We start from the raw sequence: 23,361 nt of genomic DNA, 5'->3' as shown, positions 1-23,361 counted from the left end.
CGTTGATGAGTATTTCATAGAGTTTTAATTTGATGGTTAAAAATCATTCAAAAGACAGTGATTATATGTTTTAATTGATGAAAAAGGCCAGGGACATTTTTAAAAGCTGAAATAATTTCGGTTACTATGCAACATTTCATTGCCATTGCTACAGGCTATAATCACACTGTTTTAATGATTCCCTTTATAAAAAAATCTATTCATAATGCTTTGGAACATTGGAACTGCAAAAAAAAAACATGTATAATGGCAAAGATAATGTTACTACACATTTAAGTAGAGCTCTACAGTTCACAAAGCACTGAAAACAATGCTTGATAAACTTTTCTAACAGTAAAGCAGTATGTCCCCTACTGGGGTGGTCCCTTGAGGTTTGTAAAGAAGCTGCTAGGGGATCCAGGAAGCCAGACTAACTGTTTAAAACAGAAGATAATCACAAAAAATCAAAGGAGGTTGTTAGAGGAAGCATCAAGGTCACTGCTACTCCCAATCACTGTAAAGTTAAACCTGGGGAGTTAAAAGCAGATCTGCAAGTTGGTTGTAAAGGATCAGAGCAAGGAAGGAAACTATGGGATAACTCTGTGGGTGAGATATCAATGTAGAGGAAACCTAACCAAGCGTTTTCCTTCTCCCACACCAACACTCCAAGCATCCCTTAGTTTTATAATTATATCAAGCCCCACGGATCTAAAATTGTTCCTGATGATATTACTCATTTTCTGCCACCAGCATCATTAGTAATAAAAGAAGTGGTGTACATAAGCTGTCAGGATTCTTAAAATGCATACTCTCAGGCCTTAGATACCAAACATCATCATGCAGCAAGCTTGGGTTTGGATCTAGAATCTACATTTCTAACACAAAAATCCCCTAGTAATTCTGATGGTGGTGATTTTAGTATCACATTGTGAGAAACACTGATAGTACCTAATTACTAGGTTCTAGGGTACCGCAGACATTCCATGAGTAATACTTGCACGAAATGCTTTATTTAGGGAAAGAACTGTTACCTGTTTCAATACCTCATGGTTTGGTTGGGGTTCACCTCAAGGAAAAACAATAAGTATCCACTGAGCACAGTTAACTGAACTGAAGGTTTTAGGCTGTTCATTGTTTCATACAAAACTTTTTATTGAGTATCTAATGTTGCTGGGATCTAAGCACATATATTAAAAAGGCAACAATTAAATGTATCAAATATTTATTTTATATTTGCTTCCTTTACTTTTATGTTTAGATATTCCATTCCTTTTTTAGTACCAAAAAAGTCTCACGTGTTCTAGTTTCGCTTTTCTTAAAACTTCAATTTTTTAAATTATATTTAATTTATTACACTACAGGAATTTATTTTGTGTGGTGTGACACAGTTCTCTAATATTGACATTTTTGGCAATAATCACCTGTCTTAGTCACATTTTTTGAATATTTCATATTTGCCACACTGATTCGATTTATAGACTTACTAATAAAGTATTCTTTTTTAAGAGAGGTAAAGTTTTATGATGGCAGAGAATTCTTTTTTATTATTATACTTTAAGCTCTGGGTTACTTTTAAAAACAGTAAACTTTATTCTGTTACACTGATTTTCAATTCTTAAATACATTTTGTGCTGTTTTATTTTTAAGCTTTATAACATGTTTCATTACTTGGTATTCTAAGTATACAATAATTATTATTTTTTTATTTTCAAAATTTATTTACTATTCTTATCTGTTTTCTTCTAATTAAATTTGCAAAGATCTTAATAAGTTCTAAAATAACCTTTAGGCATTTTATTTAGAATTGCATTTTGTATTGGATAATCTGAGACAATTTAAATGTCTTTTATAATTATGCATCTGCACTCTTAGGAACATGTTATGTCTATCCAGAAGCGTGTTCAAGTCATCTTCAGTCAGGTGTTAACGGTGTTCTTTGTATAGATCCTACTAATTTACTGTAAAATTTATCTCTCTACATTTACATTTAGTGTACATCTATATTTTTACTCAAATTACTTATCTCATTAATATATTAATAGAAAAGTAAATCATATTTTTTATTTATATCCATTTATAATCTATTTTTTGAAATCTGAATTTTTAAAATACTTTTTCAGTTGAATCTGGTGGGCTTCTTAAATATGTTATCAAATAATGATAATTTTGTCTCTACTGGATGATTATTTTTTCCTAATAGATTCAAATCATACGTTTGTTTCCATTTTTATTGCATAGGATAAAGTTGTTACAATAATGTTAATTTTGGTTAATAGTAAGCATCATTTTCTTTACTTTAATGGTAATGCCACTAGAGTTTCAGCTTGTAATAGGTTTGCTGTTATTTGAAGTATTCTGTATCTCATTACAGATATTTTTTTCTTTCTGGCTTATCAATAGATAGATAATAGGTAGATAACTTTTTAATTTTGCCAATTATCTTTTTTGTGTCTACTGAAAGATCATTTTAAAATTTTATAAAACCTCATTTGTAAGATATATTTTCTTCCCAACAATACTTCTACTACTGAACTAGTGTTGCTTTTCCTTGCTTAACAATGTTATTCTTTTAATATAAACAAACTAATCTTGGGTTTTAACTATTAATTCTATTTATTTTATGAATTTGCTAAGTCCATTTTGATATGTAATAAAGCTGAAAATATACTTTATTGAGATGTTTATGATACTGGGTCAGGGTTTTCTTGGGTAAATTTGTGACTTAGTATAAAAGTAATTACTGAGGGAAAAATAAATCACTAAAGACATCATAAGTGACCTTGAGTAAAGTTACGTACTTTAAATGATGACAGAGGAGGTTGTGAAATTATTTTATTTTCCTCATTGCAAAGTCCACTAGGGAGTTTTCTTCTAAGTTCATCTGCAAGATGCCCATAGGCCACACATGACAATAGATTAATTTAGAAGGATGTAGGACAGGAGATAAAGCTCATCAGCAGGACAATAGTGGTCATTTTTCTTCAATGTGAGTTGTAGTTGCAGCTTTCATTTAGAATAGGGATGATACCCATATTGAATGAGTGCAGAAACCCACCTGGCTTAGAAACGTAGTACCCCAAGGCATCAGTAGCCCTTGGAATAACTCCAAAGCCATAGCTTTCAATGTTCCCAAAAGGGACAGTCCCATTCACCAGAATCACTGAACTGGTAGAAGCTCAAAGACATGCCTTCCTTTCATGCATTTTTTGTTCTCTCAGTCCAAATGACATTTTCCACTCAAGGGTCATTTCACTATAAGTAATATGGCCTAAAAGCATAGTAAACATTCCACCTTTTCCATGTTTTCAGGATAGAGCTGTAAATTAACCAAAGTACAAATTCTCATTCAGAATGAAAGTTTACTTAAAAATATACTCAGCCCTCCATATCCACAGGTTCTGCATGTGCAGATTCAACCAGCCATCAACTGAAAATATTTTTAAAATACAATAGAAAATAATAATACAACAAAAATACAAATTAAAAACAATACAGTACAACTTTATATCACATGTATATTGTATTAGGTATCAAAAGTAATCCAGATATGATTTAAGTATATTAGAGGATGTGTAGAGATTATATGCAAATACTATGCCATTTTATATAAGGACTTGAGCATCCCTGGATTTTGGTATCCACAGGGGTTCTGAGATCAATACCCCCACAGATACTGAAGGACGATAATGTGTTCTATTATTTGTAGCACAATTAAATACACATCACTGCAATGTTTTTCATCCTGTCTATGTAAATTAAAATTCCATTTTTAAACCCTATTTCTTCTTTTGCTCTTCATATTTTTACAGGTAAAATATGGAAACTATGCTTTTGTATGGGATGCAGCCGTATTGGAATATGTGGCTATCAATGACCCAGATTGTTCCTTTTACACCATTGGAAATACTGTTGCTGATCGGGGATATGGAATTGCATTACAACATGGCAGTCCTTACCGAGATGTTTTTTCACAAAGGTAAGATTCGTGTAAGACCAAATAAGGGGAGCGAGGAAATTGAACAAAGAATATTATACCCAATCTGGTGTATTACATTTTGTTTCCTTTGTTAGGAGATGCACAATAAACAACAACAAAAAGGTAGTTGTAAGTGGTTGTTCAATGAGACCCTCATTATCTAAACCATGAAGTATTATTTTTCCCATAAGTAACGGGGAAAATAATGCTACATAGACTGATTTTACTCTCAAAAATTTGATATGGAAAAGAAAGCAGATGTGTTAGTAATTTCTATAGGAATTAAAGTAGCAGCCTAGTCTGAACTTTTAGTAACAAATGTCATAGAGTTAAGAAAACGAATTCATTCTAAGAATTCAAAAGCCTAACATAAACTTCAGGACCAAGATAAGTTCTGATGGACTGAAGTGCATAATGATAGGGATGCTTCCACATGAATTTTGCAAAGTAAATGGTTAAGATTTTGGAGTTTCCCACTTAGCATCAAAGTATACATGAGATTTTGTCATGGAAATCAAGGAGATAGCTTATTAAGACATGATATCCATTTTCAGATAAGAATGTACTATCATAAAGGGATGGTTTACAATGGAAGATATTTAAATGTGTGTTTTAGAGTAACAAAGCATATGAAAGACGTGAGCCTGAAAAGAATGCACAAACATTACTGCATTTCCTTCTATCTTCTACCAAACAAGCTTGGATCTAAAACAGATTAATATCTTCCACCTAGAAGTATATTACATTTTATACTGAAAGTACATTTTGTTCATTTTCTAGATTTTCTTTTACCCATTTTCTAGAAGCTAATGACAGTCCAAGAGGGCAATTTCAGAGAGTCTGAAGGCTCTAAATTTCAAACTGAGTTATATTTCTCCAAATTTTAGGATAACAAAAAAGCCAAGGCATTTTGTGTGTATGTTCTTTTTAAAGAACTAAAAATCAGTTGTTCACAATTTATGTCCTAACTCCTCCATTAGCTAACTATAAAAATCTAAATCTCTCCCATGACACGCAAAATGAAGTCAGATTAATTCTAAGGTCCTGTATTAGTCAGCTTTTCGGTGTAGCAAACTACTCCAAAGTATAAGTGATTTAGAAAAGTTACTTCTCATTCATGAAACAAGGCTGTAATTTGGCTGTGTTCTGCTGCAAGCTGTGGGTCAGCTGCAGGCCTGCTCTATGCAAGCTTCTCATTCCAAGGCCCAGGCTGAAGAAGCGGCCCTAGCCGGGACATGCTGTTCTCATTCCAAAGAGCAGTTGCAAAAGAGGCTGGCAGAAACCTGCAGTGGCTCCTGTGCTTCTTTGCTTGGATGTGGCATATGTTCCATCTGCCCACAGACCATAAACCAAAGCAAGCCTTATGGCCAAGACCAAAATCAACAGAGTAGATAAATGTGCTCCACATCAGAAGGAGGGAGTAAAGAATTATGAGTAGGCTGGATGCAGTGGTTCATGCCTATAATCCAAGCACTTTGGTAGTTCGAGGCAGGTGGATCACTTGAGGCCAGGAGTTTGAGACCAGCCTGGCCAACAAGGCAAAACCCCATCTCTACTGAAAATACAAAAATCATCCAGGTGTGGTGGTGCATGCCTATAATCCCAGCTACTTGGGAAGTTGAGGCATGAGAATCACTTGAGCCTGGGAGGTGGAGGTTGTAGTGAGCTGAAAGTGAAATACATATGCATTAACTGGGAAGCAAAATACTAAGCAATCAAAATACATTTATTGATGAGCAAATGCTAAGAGGAACAAACTACAAAAATCAATTATACCACAGGGAATATGTCTGTAAAGCACTTGGCATCTAGTTGGAGATAAAAGACCCATGCATGAGAAACAAAGGACAATGCAGACATTTCTATAAATGTGTGCTGGCGTATATGTATATAATATCAGTATTGTTTATTTATATCATTTTAAATTGTGTAGTGAAGGTATTGAAATAATTGAACAGCATACAGAATAGTTAAACAAAGGAAAATGAGTGAAAGCTCACCAGAGAGGGTTAGCCTGGAACTTGACATAGATAGATTAGTAAAGAATAGTTAGACTGGAAGGAAAAAATAGATAATTCTGGAATAAATAAAAAATGCTACATAATAGAAGTAAAAGAAAGCAGAATGTATTGAAAAACAATGAGAACATTAAGATAATATGAAATAAAATTTGAAGTTTGTAATTTATACTTTAGGCCACAAGTAGCTTACAAAAGCCTATTGTCCATCCTGAAGCCCAGAAGTAAAATGATGAAAGATCATTAAGGGAAGGCTAATCTAGTTTTAATGTGAAGAATGGAATCTAATTGCCAAAGACGAGATCAAACCTGCAGGCATGAGATAATGAAGGCCTGGTCTAGAATTGGGCAAGGGGAATAAGAAGGAACAAATAGAAGAGACCCTTTAAGGGAAGAAATACACCACTGCTTTTAATTTAGCTGTGTGGATCAAAAAGCATAACAGGATCAAAGGGGATCCAGAGTTTCATGGTGAAAGACCAGCAGAAACATTTAATGAATCTTTAACATTAATCAGACAGTTGAGAAAAGGATTATTGATTATTTATTAGTTATGGCTAATTGGCTGTTTCATTACTAAAGATGTTCTTGGTTTTCAGACTTGATTTTCTGGACATTTTTTAAATTGTACTTTAAGCTCTGGGGTATATGTGTACATCCCGCAGGTACGCACATGACACGGTGGGTTGCAGTCTCCATTCCCCTGTCGCCCTACATCAGGCATTTCTCCCAGTGTTTTCCCTCCCCAGCCTCCCCACCTCCTTGTTGTCCTTCTTCTAGCCTCTCACCCCACAACCTACCACAGTGCGTGATGTTCCCCTCCCTTTGCCCATGTGTTCTCATTGTTCAACATCTGTCTATGAGTGAGAACATGAGGTGTTTGGTTTTCTGTTCTTGTGTCAGTTTGCTGAGAATGACGGTTTCCAAATTCATCCAAGTCCCTACAAAGGACACTAACTCATCATTTTTATGGCTGCATAGTATTCCATGGTGTATATGTGCCTGTAAAAAAAATGCATGAACATAATAGTAACTAAAAAAATTTTAATAAATCACACCAACTGTTCCATTTCTTATTAGTCCTGTGGTGCTTTACCTAACAGAGATTTTAATTCTCAAAAAATGTACTCTAGTGAAGTGAACTGCTAAAAAGTAATGTTAAGCATTGAGTGTTATTTTTCCTTTGTTTGCTATGCAGTATAGATGTTGGAAGTTTAAATTGTTCCTTTCTGTGGAGTTTCTTGGTAATAACCCCCTGCATCCTGATTCTCTGGACATATGGATAAAGGGCGAGCCAGGAAAGAAGCAGGACCTGGCATCAGTGTGCCAGTTCATCTCTTTATACACATGTGCCACATTAATTTATCACCCAAAACCTCTTGCTAAATTCAGAAAATATTTGCATGTGTTCTATTTTTTATAGCTATAAGAAAAAGGAGATCTTCCCTTTTCGTTAACTGATTTTAAAAATTATAAAGATCATCAAATTTAACCAGTTTAGTACTTCTGTTTAATATGTTTGATGTATCAGCATCCAGAGACATTGATTAACCTAAATCACTTATTACTATTGTGATTATTTTCAATGAAAATGACAGTATACTGGAGATTTTTTAATAATTCAATATTACTCTTCAGGGAACTATATTTCTGTAACACAACTTCTAAAATATGATACTTTAATATGTAATAAATGTTAATATATAGAATAAAAACTATATAGTGATACAGTAACTACATTTATTATCTACTGCCTGCCAAATATCTTATATGTTTACTTATTACATTGGCACTTTGGAACAATCATATAAGGTATTGCACATTTGCTCATTATAGCATTGCTTATTAATGCATGACTGCTATGCTACAAGTACATACACTGAGTGGATGGGTCTGCACCTGGGCAAGCACTGGATTCAGCTCAGGGAACATGGGGTATAGTGATACACTCACTTGTACAATTGTATGTAAGCAAACACACATAGGAATGACTTCAAGGAACCAGTAAATGCTACAATTTATCTGTAGAAATTGCTAGAAGAGTTTTGCTTACTTTTGTGTCCTTTCTGCACAAAAACTAGATAACTTGGCAGCAGAAGTTAGTCTTTTTTATTCTCAAATTTTAGTGGATATCAGGAAAAGTAACGCATTTGTTTAATTTTATAGTTCATCCTTAAAGAAGTCACATTTTGCTGATTGGCTTCTAATCCCTAAACTTGGGTTCTAGAACTACCCAAAGTCACAAAAACAATTACATGTTCCAGGTTGCATGGAGAATAATTCTTCCTGGATTCCTGATACTGGCACATATATAAACAACTGTTCAAACTTATCACAGAATTTGAGAATTTTTAGAAATGGAATTAACAGTAGCTATCCCCCTTTTGACAGGGATGAAAGTAGTCCACAGGTACAAATAAGTTGCTTCGAATCACAAAAAAAAAAAAAACAGTAAAAGTGGAAAAATCTTAAAATTTCTGATTTCATATCCAGTTTTCTGGTCACCATACATTCTATCTTCCCTTATATTTCTTCTAAAAGTATATAAGAATATCAGGCTTATATTCTTTTATTGTCCTTACTGTGTGCTGGACTCTGAGCTCCTACACATAACTTGTGAGGCAAGTACTGTTGCTATCCTAATCTTATGAAGACAGAAACTGGGACATCATGAAGTAAAGTAACTTGTGCAAGTTCACAAAGCTGTTGATTATTAGAGCTGAGATTCAAACCCAGAGAGCCTGGCTCCAAAAGTTGGATCTCTTAACCACTCTGCTATACTGCTTTTCACAAAATGACAGACACTTTTAGCAAGTGTGTTTCAAATAAACACTTAAAGATTCTCTCTCTCTATCTCTCTCTACCCCCTACATGTGCAAGTGTGCTCACACACAGACACGCAAAGAGTAGAATTAATCACAATCCTTGATACTTCACCAATACTTTCATTATCAGTCCATAAATAGCTACTTTTATTCATTTATTTGATTATTTTTAAACTATGTAGTTGTAGTAATTTTTACTCCACTGCAATGTTAATTGTTAGAATATTTAGTCCTTTTCTTTTTATTTTTACTTGGATTCAAAAAGAGAATATTAGAACTTTAACCTCCCTCTATCTTAATATTTCTTACACTTTACCTCTTGGGTGCTATGTCCTATTGGTAAGCTCCTGCGCTCCTTGAATTCAAGTAAGGCCCTATACATCTCTAGGGCCTACTTTCTTGTTAATGTGCACTAAGCATTCAATAATTATTTGATACATAAATTAAAAATCTACTTAACTTTTTGGCTGAAGATCAGCCCATTGACTTACAGCCCGATAAACATCTGTGTTTTTTGTTTGCTTGATATTTTCTAAAGTCTTCCTTTTTATCAAATTATTTTTTTCTCTCTTGGTTTCTATAATTTTTCATCCAATCAATAAAAAAGCTAAGAAGAAAAAGAAAACAAACACAGCACCTGCCTACCCTTCTTTCCAACTCCCTGCTGTAAGAATTGTTATGCTTTCATTCCCACAAGGAAAGTAAAAAACATTCCTTTAACTTGAAAGCATAGAGCCCTAATCTTTTAATTCCCCAACTGGAGTAAGGTGCTTTCCAAGCATTCTGTTGACTTTTCAGAAAGGTGAAAAAAGCTGCCCCCATTGATTGCTCACTTAGTGGCTCCAGGATTGATGGCTTAAGCTCTATTCAGCTGGTTAAAATAGTCTCTCAAAAAGGTACTTAAAGCCAGAAGTTAAACAGTGAACTGGCTTCCCTTTAAAGGTTCAAAATATAAACTAGCCCCAAGCTCTGAGAGCAGAAGTGAAGTTATCAAGACATATTTGTAAACATTAAGCAATATGTAAGTATACATTAAACTATATATTAAAGACAATACTTGCAGAAAATTTTAAGGAAAAGGAAATCAGTGAAGGGTAGAATAAAAAAATTTACTGGACTTGAGCTGGGAGAATTCAAGAATAAATCAAATTTGGATATGAGAATGAACAGGTGTAGGTAAAATAGGAACACATGAGAAATTCACATAAATGAAAACAGTCATCGTGTATTGAAAGGATGATACAAAGGAACAATTTGATTGGAGATGATATCAGTCGAGGGATTTAGGTAGAGAAACTAAAATGGAATGTGATAGAGTATCAACAGCTGCTACTTATTAAGCATCTACTATACTAAACACTTGGTATGTTTCATACACTGCTTGTCACACCTCTGTGCATTGCATTTCATAAATTTGAGGAAACTGAGGCTCATACTTAGTATCTTACAAATTCACACAGCTAATGACAGACAGATCTAGGACTCGGGTTTGAGCTTGTGTCCTTCCTCAGCATCCTCTACCAGTTTTGTGGGGCTCTGAGAAGAGAGGAACATCTGTACAGAGGAGCGTTTGAGGAGTCTGAGGTGTTAGGTTAGCTTTTCATTGGAGGAGGCCATTTGCAAGGCTGCTGCAGAATTCCAGCTGGGAAGCAGGAAGCATACTACAAAAGAATTAGGAAAAAATGATTTTTTAAAAAAAATAAGTTTGGAGAAGGAGTAGGCAGAACTTGGTGAAAAATCAGAGAAGTGCATAAAATCCAGAAACCTGAATGAGAAAGGCTGTGCAGATTTAAGTGGCCACAAACAGCCCCCTCTTTTCTCCTGCTTCTTCCAGCTCTCCTACTTCTCCTTCTTGATCATCTATTACAAGTTTGTATCAGCTCTATTTCATCATTTTTAGAAAGGCAGCAATTATTTAATTATAATCATTTACTACCCAGTAAATAAATAATTATGTCTAAGAACCATTCAGCCTATGGATTTCTGTTCTGTTGTTGCTCACATCACAGTCACATATCCTTACTATTATTGTTCTCTCTCACTGTACATCAGACATTTTAAAACTGTATATATATATATATGTTTTATTTGATTCTGTGTGTGTGTGTGTGTGTGTGTGTGTGTGTGTGTTGCCAACATCAGCTGGTTTCATTGTATCCACATTTTCTGTTCCAGATCAAGAAAATAAGATAATTATGATAGGCAGATAATTAAGAAAGGAAAACATTTGAAGAGTCTCAAAACAGAAGCAAGAAAGAGGACATTGAAGGTTCACTCTCAAACGGAGACAGGAGTAGGATGCTATAATATTATATCTGTCATATATTTATACATATATTTTTGTGTTAAAAGAATAACATTTTATCCTATAAGATGTGAAAAACAAATTTTCTTTTCTCATATAACACACATCTATTTAAATAAGGACTAGCCTCTGGAATCTATGCAAAGGAATATGCGATTTCTATTTCAGAGCAACCCACCCCCGCTTTAAAACATCTGTTTTAAATTTAGAATTTTTAATTTAAAAGAACTTCAATAAAAAAGAAAAATCGGCAAGCTTATTTGTCTATCATTCTTTTTCTGTTTCCTGAATCCTTGTGGAGCTATTTTTATGATAAATATCCTAGGAGTTTTACCAAGCACACTGACTGCTACTTCTAGTGGAGAATCTAAATAATTTACATTTATTTTAGAGTTTAGTCTAAATATATGAGAGAGTAAGTATAGTTAGTGATATTTCCAGTATGTGAATATTTCAAAAATATTTATGAGATCTGTACAATTTGAGATTAGTTTTATTAATCTTGCCAAGTTTCGGCCAAATTTTTAACAATTATGAACCTTTACTCTTAATACCGCATTCTCACTACTACACATAAACCTAACCATCAAACTGCAACCCCATGGGGTAGATTTTTAAGTGATACAAATTTTCATTCTCCTTGTACTAAGTCATACAGCATTCAGGGAACACTATATTCAAGATACAACAGTACCCTTTATGAACAAGCATCTTTATTAGACTTTTCTGAGATAAGTCCTGAGGTACAGGGAAGATAAGTGACTAGCTCAGGGTGCAAGGCAATATTTCAGCTGGATGACAATCCCACAACACTGGACCAAGGCGCCTTTCAAAGCAGTGTGTATGATCAGTGTTTTTACAAATAAGACTTATGCGGTTTCTAGATCTCAGTAAATATTGTTTCTTCAAAAAAACATTGGTTTACGAAAGGATAGTTATTATACTGATATAAACTAGGTGTTACTAAAGGCTTTTTAACAAAATATTCCAGAACTTAAAACCACAAATTTCCATTGTACTTGAAAATACACACACACACACACACACACACACACACACACATACACATACACACACTCTCTCCAGGGTAATTATAAGACTTTCTCAAAAACATTTTTATTCTGTTATAGTTAAATCACATTTTTAACATTCAAAACACTTATTCTACTCAACAAATATAGCCTCAAGACACTTTTTGCTGTTTGAAAAATTCTGTCTACTTTTAAAAGGAAAATTTGATATCATCAAAGATAATCAAAGAATGAGCTACTTTTTTATAGACCCTTAAAATATTGTAAGCAGAGTGACATCATGGGAATAAACAAGTGGGCTTACATGATAATTTTGTTTATAGAAGAAACAATCATAGATTCTGAGCCCTGAGTGAGCCTTTGGCATATATTTAGATAACTAATATTTCAAATATGGAACCAAGAAGGGAAGTGGGGTGACCTGCCCAGAATATAACCCTTGGTTAAAAACATGCCCTGGAGACTGCTAGTCCAGGTTCCCAGTCCAGTGTCCCATCCCCTGCCCCTTTCTGCCAGTTCCTTTTGTTTTTAAGAAATCCGTTTCTATTCCTGAAATTTACCAGTAAAATATATGTTTTCACAAACATAGTCATGTCAATATATTACATAAAGGAGCAGAAATATTCATTAGGAAATACATTCAACAGGGTCATAAACATAACTAGAACATCTGTTTAAAAATTGTCATTGCTTCACAGGCACAAGAAAATGTAGCACAAAGATGAGTAGAGTGCTTAGTGTTCTCTAATTTATAAAGAAACTATGCTGTAGCCTAAAATAGTAGTCAACATTCACTGAAAACTCACCAGGTGCTAAGTATCACTATAAAGTCCCTAACTATGTTAAATCATTTAATTCTCACAATAAGTTTGTAAGAGAAATATTATTATTAGCATTATTTTAAGTAGAGTCTTAAACTAACTTGTAGCAAATGAAGATGAGAGGGAGGGAAAATATTTCAGTATCTTCCCATAACTTCAATTTTCAATATTTTTACTTCTGGTCAGCTGATGCGAGACAGCTTCAATTTCAGATGAATCTGTCCTTCCCTGTAATGGAGGGCCCTTTGGTATCAGCATACTGTTGAAATTTCTGAAAATATTCTGCACTGCATTTAAACTAAAATGCCTATCAGCATTTTAATATGAAGGAAGGCAGCCATGTTGGCCATCATGAAGAGGAACCTAAGACACAGAAACAATTTTTTTACAGAAGAGGAAACTAAGTCACAGAAACTATTTGTAATGTTCCAAGGTCATAAAGCCAATAAGTGACAAAGCCAGGCTTTGAACCCATGCTGTCAAAGACTACACTATCCTGGCTCATATTCCCACATGTGCTAATGCTGGAAAAGGATAATAAGCATCTAAATTGTCTTCATGACTTGTGGCGTGGCTGCCTTCCTTCACATTAAAATGCTAATGGGCATGTTAGTTCAAATGAACTGCAGAACATTTTCAGAAACTTAAATGGTATGCCAATACCAAAGGGTCCTCTATTACAGGGCTGGACAGATTCATCTGAAATTGAAGCTGTCTTGCATCAGCTGACCAAAGTAAATATACTGAAAATTGAAAGCTATCAGAAGATACTGAAATATTTTCCCTCCCTCTCATCTTCTTTTGCTACAAGTTAGTTTAAGATACTACTTAATCAAATCTTTAATTATTCCTTTATGGAAGTTTAAATTTATCATTACATTTTAATCGGTGGAATTCATAATTGCCTCTAATCTATCTCATTTCATAGTTCTTTGAGCAGCTCAAATAAACTAACATCATAATTGGTCCGACTGTCTACTCATATGTTAAATATTTACTAATATAAAACAGAATCTGTTACTTCTAGACATGAATTACGGCTAAGATAAAAATATTATAATTTTTATATGAAATAAGAGCCATGATTCCATATAGCGCAGGTAAGTCTAACATAAGCACTAATGATTTCTGTCTTCATGAACATAGTTCTCTATTTTAACACCAATTTTAAAAAGAGAAAAATATACCTCGATGTGTTCATTTACGTTTTTCCATAGTAATCCATTCTGCTTCTGTCATTTTATAAAGCTGTTTATTTTTGAAATGTTAGTAACTAATGAAAATGATCAAAATCCAACATGTTTTTATTTTGTCAATTACTGGCCTAAGAAAACATATGTGAAACTTGCATCTTAAGGATGTTTTTACCAATGTTCCATGAGAATGGGACATGGTGTGACAGAAAGGGGCTGGCACACTAAAAAAATGTGGTGAGATTTCTACTCTGATGAAGTTTTTAATCTTTCTCCAAAATAATTATTTTGATAGTAAAATTTTTGTTCCGATGATTTTTCTCAATTTTCTGTATATTTTCCATTAATGAACCAAGACCCTGTAGTACTTCCTGTAAAAACCATCATGGCCCTTCTAGGGAGCCTCTTATATTCTTTGTGCTAATCAACACAAATTTTGCTAGTATTGATTTCTTCTTTTCTGCATGTTTTTAGCAACTGCAGAAAATTGCCAAGCAAATTACTTCTCAACTAGAATGTATTCAGTAAAGTGAACCAAAATCTTTCATTAAGGTCGATGAGAAAATAGCCTGGGACTAAGACGCTGTAAATATCAGACCAGCCTGACTCAATTTAAGACAAGGGGAATCACTGAAGGATTGAGTCAATCCTAGCCATAATCAGAAGTGTGCTTTTTGATCAGTTTGAAAAAAAATTATGCACTGAAATAAAAGGAATTGACTAAATGAGAGAGTACCAGTTAATAGGCTGTGCTGTATCTATAACGTCTCCAAGAAGGCAAAGATTTCTGTCTGTTTTATTCAGAGATGTATTCCAAAGCACCTGGAAGAAAGCCTAATACATAACAGCTGTTTGATAAATATTAGCTGAGTGAAAAACATCCATGAATGAACGACCTAGACGAAGTCAAAGGCCTGACCTGGAGTGAAGGCAATGGAAAGAGGAGGAAAAGATATTGTTAACTTAGTGTTGGGCATTAAATGGACACAGAAATCAAGGGAAAGTGGGGCCAAAATCATTTTGAAATCCTTGGCCTCACTTGCTGGGAGATAGAGAAGTCATTAACAAAAGAGACGCCAGAAGAGGAAACTTTTGAGAGTGAAAGCGCTAATTTTGGTCTAGGTATGTTGAACTTGGGGCACTAGAGGATGATATACCCATATAAAGAAATGTAGGGAATATGACAAAGATATGCCAAAGTAAGGTGGGAATTTGAGTGTTGAGATTCACTCAAAGTAGTTAGCAAAATATTAAAGAAAATACTGAGAAAAGTTGTAAGATTATAAGATTATAGTCTCAAATCTTTTGGAAAGCCGAAAAGTTTTTATTAACTTAAGGAACAGGCTGAAGGCAGCCCCAGTTCCTACCTTAGAGCATTAAGTCATAAGGTGAAGATTAAAGATAATAAAGCTTCCCTGTTTACCCCACATTCCTTTGTCTCTACTGTTTACTTATGTAAACTTTGTGCCAGATAGCCCTCTAAGAAGTCCAAAGAACTTTAATAGTGTTTATTATTAATATTACCCTTTAATAGTGTTTACTCTAAGCTCCAGAACCAAAACCTTTCATCATTCGTAAAGGCACTCTTTCAACCATGTTAATAATTATCCAAAAGGGTGTTGATGTAGAAACTCCGTTATTAAATCTATGCTAAATAAATGTGAAGAGGAACAAAAAGTAGAAGTCAGTTAGCTGCAATTGCCCTCTAGGAGCAGCTGACATCTCCCTAACCCACTCAATTCATAGTATTCTGGTGTGTAAATGTATTTCTTCATCCGCCACTAAGTGAAAGTCTGCAGGACAGACCTCCGCAAGTAGCAATCAACGTCTCATTTGAGGGAGAGGCTGGAGCGATGGTTATTTACTTGAGCGTACTCTCCATTAAAACAGTAAAAACCAGAGACAGCCCCTGGAAAGGGCATAGTGATAAAGAGAAAAAAGGTTGAGGCAAAAACTTGTTTTCAAATGTCTTTTTTCTGCGTTCCTATTCTTTCCATTCCATGGTCACAAACCTAATTGAATCTCTTAGCACATCACGTTGCCTGTCTCCTGGAAACCGGCCATTCTTTTCTCTCCAGACTATTCACATCTAATACGTTCTGTAGACTTCAGGTCATGACCACCCACAGCATAAGGCTTCTCTAGTAAGTTCAGCTCTTTATTAGATTTCCATATTTTATCTTCTCTGTACCATGGATGTCACATTTTTGTTAATTAATCATTTTTTGTGTTCATACTTGACATTTCAAATATGTTCTAAATTCTTAGCTTGCAAAGAATTACAAAATCTCTTATACTTCCTTTTTACCTTTCATAATAAAGTAGATGTTTAATGAATTTTTGTTAATAATGTTTCAGGGGGAAGAAAGACAATCCTATCCTCACTATGACTACTAAGCCAAGCAGCTTACAAGAGATTAGAATTCATGTTTATTCATTCAATCAGTAAATACTTATTGAGCAATTACATAGTACTTGAAACTCTTTTGTTTATCTAGAGATAACATAGTGAACAAGGCTGACAAGATTATTGCTTTCCTGGAGATTACATTTTGCTAGAAAGTCAGAGGAAGACAAAAACAATAAATAAGAAAACAAATAAATGGGATAATTTCGTATTGGAAAATTTGCCTTGAAGAAAAATAACTGAGACAGAGAATAAAGATAGATCAGTGTAGGGTGTGACACAGAAGACTGTCCAAAGGAAAGAACATTTTATTACAATCTTGAATGGAAAATTTGGAGGAAGAGTATCCAATGCGTAAGTAACCACAGATGTAAAAACCCTGCAGTGGGAACAAGCTGGGAATTTTTAAGGAATGACTTGGAGGCCAACATGGCTCAAAGAGATGGAACAAACAAGACAGTGGTATGAAAGGAAATTAAAGAGTTAATTGAGCCCAAATATACAATTGAACCTTGCGAAACATAGTGAAGACTTAAGAGTTTTTTTCTAATAACAAAGACAAACCATTGGAAATTTTTAAAGAAGCATTTATTACCTCTGCCTCTTAACATAGAGAAAGATACATAGTGAGAAGGAACGAGTGCATCAGAGGTAGTGAGCAAGAGTGAATGCAGTAAGAGAAGTTACGAAGCTGGTGCAGTAGTCCAGGAGAGGGAGGATGATGGCTTAGTCTAGGGTGGTATAACTGAGATGTAAAAGTGGCAGCTTCAGTCTGTCATAGCTGTGAAACTGATAGGACTGGAAACTGTTTGGATGTGATGTGATGGGTGAGGTAAAGAGAGAAATCAGGATAAGCTTATTTTCTGAACAAATAAATGGATGGTGGTATCATTAATTGAGCTTGTCAAGCATAAACCCAAATAGGTTAACAAACAAGAAAAATTAATACCTCAGCTTTGGGTTTAGTAAGCTTGAGATTTTTATTAGACAGATTAAGTTATATTATAATAGATGTATAAATGTGAAGTTCAGGAGAAGACAAAAATTACACTTTGAAAGGTAGAAGGTACTAGGTTATGAAAGATTTATGTGTTAGGTGAAGGATTTTGAGCTTGTTGATGTTAGAGATTACTTTAGTAGTTATTATCAAGGGATGCTTAAATGATCTGAGATAGACACTGAAGTGGGTGGGAAGAGAAACAAAGTAGAAAAAGGCACCTTTTTATCAAGTTCCTAAATTTTAGGAATGAATGGCAAATGACTTAGTTATATGCTTTTGACTGTAAGAAAGGAAATCTAAAATCAAATGTTTCTAAGAAATTTATCTCACATAGCAACATTTTTTTTTTTGACATTGGAGCCTTGCACTGTCGTCTGGGCTGGAGTGCAGTGGCATGTTCTTGGCTCACTGCAACCTCCGCCTACCAGGTTCAAGCAATTCTCCTGCCTCAGCCTCCTGAGTAGCTGGGATTATAGGCATCCACCACCACACCCGGCTAATTTTTTGTATTTTTAATAGAGACAAGGTTTCACTATGTTGACGAGGCTGGTCTCGAACACCTGACCTGACCTCGTGATCCACCCACCTCGGCCTCCCAAAGTGCTAGGATTATAGGCATGAGCCACTGTGCCCAGCCATCACATAGCAACATATTTAAGGATAGAATGGGCTCCATGGTTGCTCAGTTCAGAGGTTCAACAGAACAATGTTCTCAAGAACCAAAGTTCTTTTCACCTCTATGCTCATCCATCCGTGGTGAGTAATACAGGACTGTCCTCAGGCAGACCTGCCTTGTGACAGAAGTATGCTGACAACAGGAACAGAGGTAATATAGTTTCTTGTTCTCATTCAGGAGAAATGTCTCCTCTCAAGCAGAAATAAATAAAACTCTGTCTCTTCAACTTAATTAGTGCATCTTAGGTCATGTGTATACCCAAATCAGTTCATCTTCTTCGGTCACATGTTTACCCATGGAGTGAGCAGATCTACACAAGAATATACACCAATGGCCTTGACTGTGTCTCTGATGGGGTGGAAGAAATGTTGAAAGGTATACTATTACATTCTCTCAAGTAAAGGAAGAATTGATAGATCACAGATAATATAAGGAACAAATGAAAAAGAATTAACACCCATAATAAAATAGCTATCAGTTATTGCACATTTATTAAGTGCCAGCTACTCTTCTAAAGTTTCTACATGGACTAACTCCTTTAGTCCTTATAACACCCCAGGAGAGCTACTATTATCATTCTATTTTATAGTCAAGGAAACCGACACATAGAGTAACTAAAGTTGTGGTTAACAAATGGCTGACTTAGAATCCAGATAAACCTGACATCAGATGTCATGCCCTTAATCAGTTTGCTCTAGTTACATGAAAATAGAAAGAGTGATGATAGCATAAACTCAATTGGAAAATTATAAACAGGAGCATGAGAAGGGGGATTGTGTGGCAAGGAAAAGTATAATGTTGGCTTAGCGATGTTAAATTTGTAGTGACATCAAGAAGTCAGAAAACTGTGGAATGTATGAGACAGGCAGTTGGGTGAGATGGAAGAGAGAAATATAGATTTTGGATTTATCAATAGAAAGTAAAAAGGAGAAAAATAAGGGAAACTATTTGCAGAGAAAAAGGAACCAAGCCCCAGGGACTGATATTAGTGGAAAAAGAGGAAGAGGCTATAGTAAAGAAGTGACTAGAAACATGTCTTATAAGTAATGACAGTGAACTATGAAACCTGTACATCCTCAAGACCGTGAGCAATCTCCGTACAAAGCCATTGCTGAATGGCTATTTCTTAAATGAGTTAATAAACAGCTGCTAGAGACTGCATCAGCTCATCCTATGGTTCTTGACTCTAACACAGGGTTCTCTGTTTTTAGCCAAGCATCGGGATCACCTGAAGGGTCTGTTAAAACACATTTCTGGGCTCCACCCCTAGAAGTTCTGATTTAGTAGGCATGTATAATTATTATTTCTAACAAGTTCCAGGTGATGCTGTGCTACTGATCTAGAGCTAGTCCACATTTTGAGAACCACTCTCTTAATACATGGTTTTTGACTTCCTTACTTTTTCTCTCCCTTGCATCTTTTTCTTGCTTCTTTATTCTCTTATTTTTTCAGTATTTTTGGATTTCATATGCAAGCACATGCATTTCTACTATATTATTTTATTTAATTCTTGGAAAACATCACTGAGGGAATGATTATTGTGCCTGTCTTATAGATTGTAAAACAAAGGCTTAGCACAAAGGATAAATACTTAGGTATTGAATAAATAAACATAAATTATACAACATATTCAAATTTCTTTTTGAATTTATAGTCCCCATTTCCATTTATTTCATTTATTCTACATGATCAACAATGAGATCATCTTCAACAACCAAAATCATTTTTATAACAACTATTTTGACCATATCAAACAATTCTAAAAATCCATCTGTGCTTGTTGTTCTATTTCCTTGATAGAATTCTTCTAAATGATTGACTCATTTCTCTAACTTGGCCTAATGTCTCAAACAGTGCTTTGCCTATAGGAAATCAACAAAATGGTGTTAACTAGTGCACTGGGTAGCAGTCTTTCCCAGTTCACCTAAGCCAACATCCTACTTGGCCACTCTCCTTGTGAAAAGTAAAGTTTCATTTATTTATTTTCTTTTATTAACATAATAATTCTTTGACAATAAAAACTTCACCTTTTATCATCATTAAAGCTTGTTTGATTTTCATGGAGGGTGAAGAAGAACTTACTAAGAAAAGTTTTCTTCACTTAAAGAAAGAAAACAAGTCTTCTGCTATAATCCCAAGGCTGTAGTCCTAGTGTTTTCTCCCCACATCACACCATAAAGTCTATAGGTCTCTTGATAACTTAAAATCACAGAACCATAAACTCGAAACTAAGAGCGATAGTTTATCATCTGTTTCAAAGCCATCTTTATCCAGGTCACTGTGAGGAAACGAAGTCCCCAAGGGGAGAGATGAATGAGCCAGAGTCATACAGGTATAGCCTGACAGAGTTAGGATTACAGAAAATCCCAGATTTCCCTATTTTGAGTCGTGTGTAATTCTTTCTATCGCATAACTTTGTAACTCTAAAATCCTAGTCCACGTGCAAAACATTATGATGTTCAGAAAGTGACTAGCTACGTAAGTTTTGAATCAGGCACTGTGAAGATAAAAAAGAAAAACAGAATAGATAAAAAGGATTCTACAACGTTCCTCCCTTAACTGACTTTCTATATGACTTCTCCCACCACTACTACTCCCACCCAGTCCCCACATCTCCATTCAAAGGCACTAGGCCACTCTGGGTGCCTACTTCTGTGAGGGCCTTGATTCCTAAGCTCACACTTCCTCTGGTTAACACCTACTCAGTTTCCTATTTCACTTTAACTAGCCTGCCCATAAGGTGAAATCCAGTGATTTTTATTGCCAACTTCCAATGCGTTTCCAGAGACAGAAAGCAACCCTAAAGGGTTACTTTCTGTTCCCAAATTCATTGGAAAGTGGGGAAAAAAAATAAGGACAAAATCATTAGATGTTAACTCAATGACCTCAATTAAAAGAACTGTCATTTTTTCTGAGATTATATCCTTTTATATTTGGGGAATTATATGTTCTTTTACTTATGAAAGAACATAGATTTAAAAAAAAATAGGAAACTCAACAAAATAAAAATTGAGCAACCTCTGTTAGTCCCTCCAATTTTTTTTCCTGAAATTTAGAAGTCTTGGAATTGCATATCCCTACTCAAAATTACTGTGTAAAGGTTCAGGCAGGGAAAAGGGGTACAAAGATAAAAAATGTGTAACCAACTCACTGTGCAAGACCCTCTGTTTTAATTCATTTTTAAAGCAATCCAGTGTTTGTATAGTGATGTGTGAAACATAAGAGTTTCTAAGCTAATGCTTTTTAGGTTCCTTACATTAAAAAAAAAGTCATTTGGGATGTTTTATGTAGAATGTTATGTCCTAGTTTAAATCTAAGAACTCTTTTGACCTTCAGTGCATGTAGAATAATGTAAAAAATAAATGAGAAAAGTAGCCTGTTCAAAGAAAATCTTAAAAAAAATTCTTCAAGCAAAGCTTCTCCCTGTCATCACTGATTAAAATAAGAAGGGTAATAAAAAGGAGCTGTCCCTTGAAATAGCTATATATACATACTGCAAAAAGCAAAACACACTCAGAAAACAACGGCTTCCAGAGGCAGCTTACTGAATGGAAAATTATCAGACTCGTCTTACTCAGACATGAAGGTGACTGTTGAGGTCTCAAATAGCCATTGTAACCATCCTCTGTAAAATCATTTCTCTCTGAAAACTGGCTACCTCTAAGACATAGATTCTACATCATCTCACAAAAGATGGTAGGGAAATCCCTTTAGGAAATATTTAAATAATGAGCCAATTTGTACTCCCTTCAGAGTTTCTCATATCTTTTGCCAACATTGAAAATCCATCTTATCCCTCACAGTGAACGACCAATTGATGTGTTTCCTACAGGTTAGACTGTTCTATTTCTTTTCCACCAAAGATGAGCTTGTGACCAGGACCAATTCTGCAGGCAGCACAAGAGAGTTGGTCTTTCAATGACATAGTATTTAAAATTTAGGACTGCCAGATTTCACAGGAAGAGTTCCAAAAAGATATGGTCACTTGGTGGAGCTTATACTGTACACAGCAGATAGGCTTCACAATGAAACACCTGGTAAAGCACATCTTTGAATCCTTAAGCTTCCCTTTCTTCTGCATCTTTACACTTTGGAAATCCACAAAGCTGCTGTTAGGCAGAGCATTTAATGGGGACCTTGTGTCACCTCAATATTCCCACCTATATGCGTATTCTGATGCAGTCACATTACAGGCCTAATATGAAAAATAACTTTTAAAAGGCAATGAAAATTGAAGTCAAACCTAAAAGAAACATATACTAAAACTGGTAGATTCAGCCATGCATTATGCTTAATACGTTTCAAGTTAATGTGAACTGGTTTGAAAAGAGATAGAGAAATATATTACAAACTAGCAGTGTTACATCCCATTTAACAAGCATTTGTTAGCCAACTACTAAATGCCAGGCACTGTGGTAGGCTGTGGAGCTATAGCTTTGAACTATACACAACCCCAGCCTCCAACCTCTTGCCCTCTAGATGCAAAGCTGAACAAGTGAATGAGCTATTTTCTGTTTAGTTTGATAGGTGTTCTGAGACCACAGGGAACCAGTGTAGACCTCAGGTGAAAAGTAACAGGAGAGCTCCCTAGTGGAATTGAAACTGGAAAGATTATTAAAGAACAATTGACGTTGATTACTGTTATGGGCTAAATTTTTGAAGTCCTAACTTCCAGTACCTCAAAATGGAGACAGGGTCTTAAAATGTAATTAAGGTTTAAAAAAGTCATGGGGGCGTGCCCTATCTAATATGACTTGTGCCTTTATAAGAAGAGATTAGCATACAGACATACGCAGAGGGAAGACCATGTGAAGACACAAGGAGAAGACAGCCATTTGTAAACTAAAAGAGATGTCTCAGAAGACACCAACCCTGCCAGCACCTTGATCTCAAACTTCAGCCTCCAGAACTGTGAGAAAATCAGTACAGTCATATACCACATAACAATGTTTTAGTCAATGACAGACTGCATATAAAACAATGGTTCCATAAGATTGTAATACTGCATTTTTATTGTATCTTTTCTATGTTTAGACACACAAATACCTATCATCGTGTTACAACTGCCCACAGTAATTCTGTACAGTAACATGCAGTACAGGTTTCAACCCAGGAAGAATAGGCTATGTC

At 35.0% G+C, this 23,361-nt stretch overlaps 1 protein-coding gene across 5 annotated transcripts in view; it reads left to right on the top strand.

Moving 5' to 3' along the window:
* The window catches only part of GRID2 (glutamate ionotropic receptor delta type subunit 2), a 1,554,413-nt gene that overhangs the window by 1,361,137 nt on the left and 169,915 nt on the right, over positions 1–23,361 (top strand). For all 5 annotated transcript variants that reach the window (XM_035294542.3, XM_035294543.3, XM_002745586.7 and 2 more), the window contains one exon: positions 3,789–3,955. In XM_035294542.3, coding sequence (XP_035150433.1) covers positions 3,789–3,955 — 167 coding nt within the window. The remainder of the gene's footprint in view (positions 1–3,788; positions 3,956–23,361) is intronic.

The sequence above is a fragment of the Callithrix jacchus genome, chromosome 3 (assembly GCF_049354715.1).
Source record: "Callithrix jacchus isolate 240 chromosome 3, calJac240_pri, whole genome shotgun sequence".
Classification (NCBI taxonomy): Eukaryota; Metazoa; Chordata; class Mammalia; order Primates; family Cebidae; genus Callithrix; species Callithrix jacchus.
This window is presented reverse-complemented; position numbering and strand designations above follow the sequence as displayed.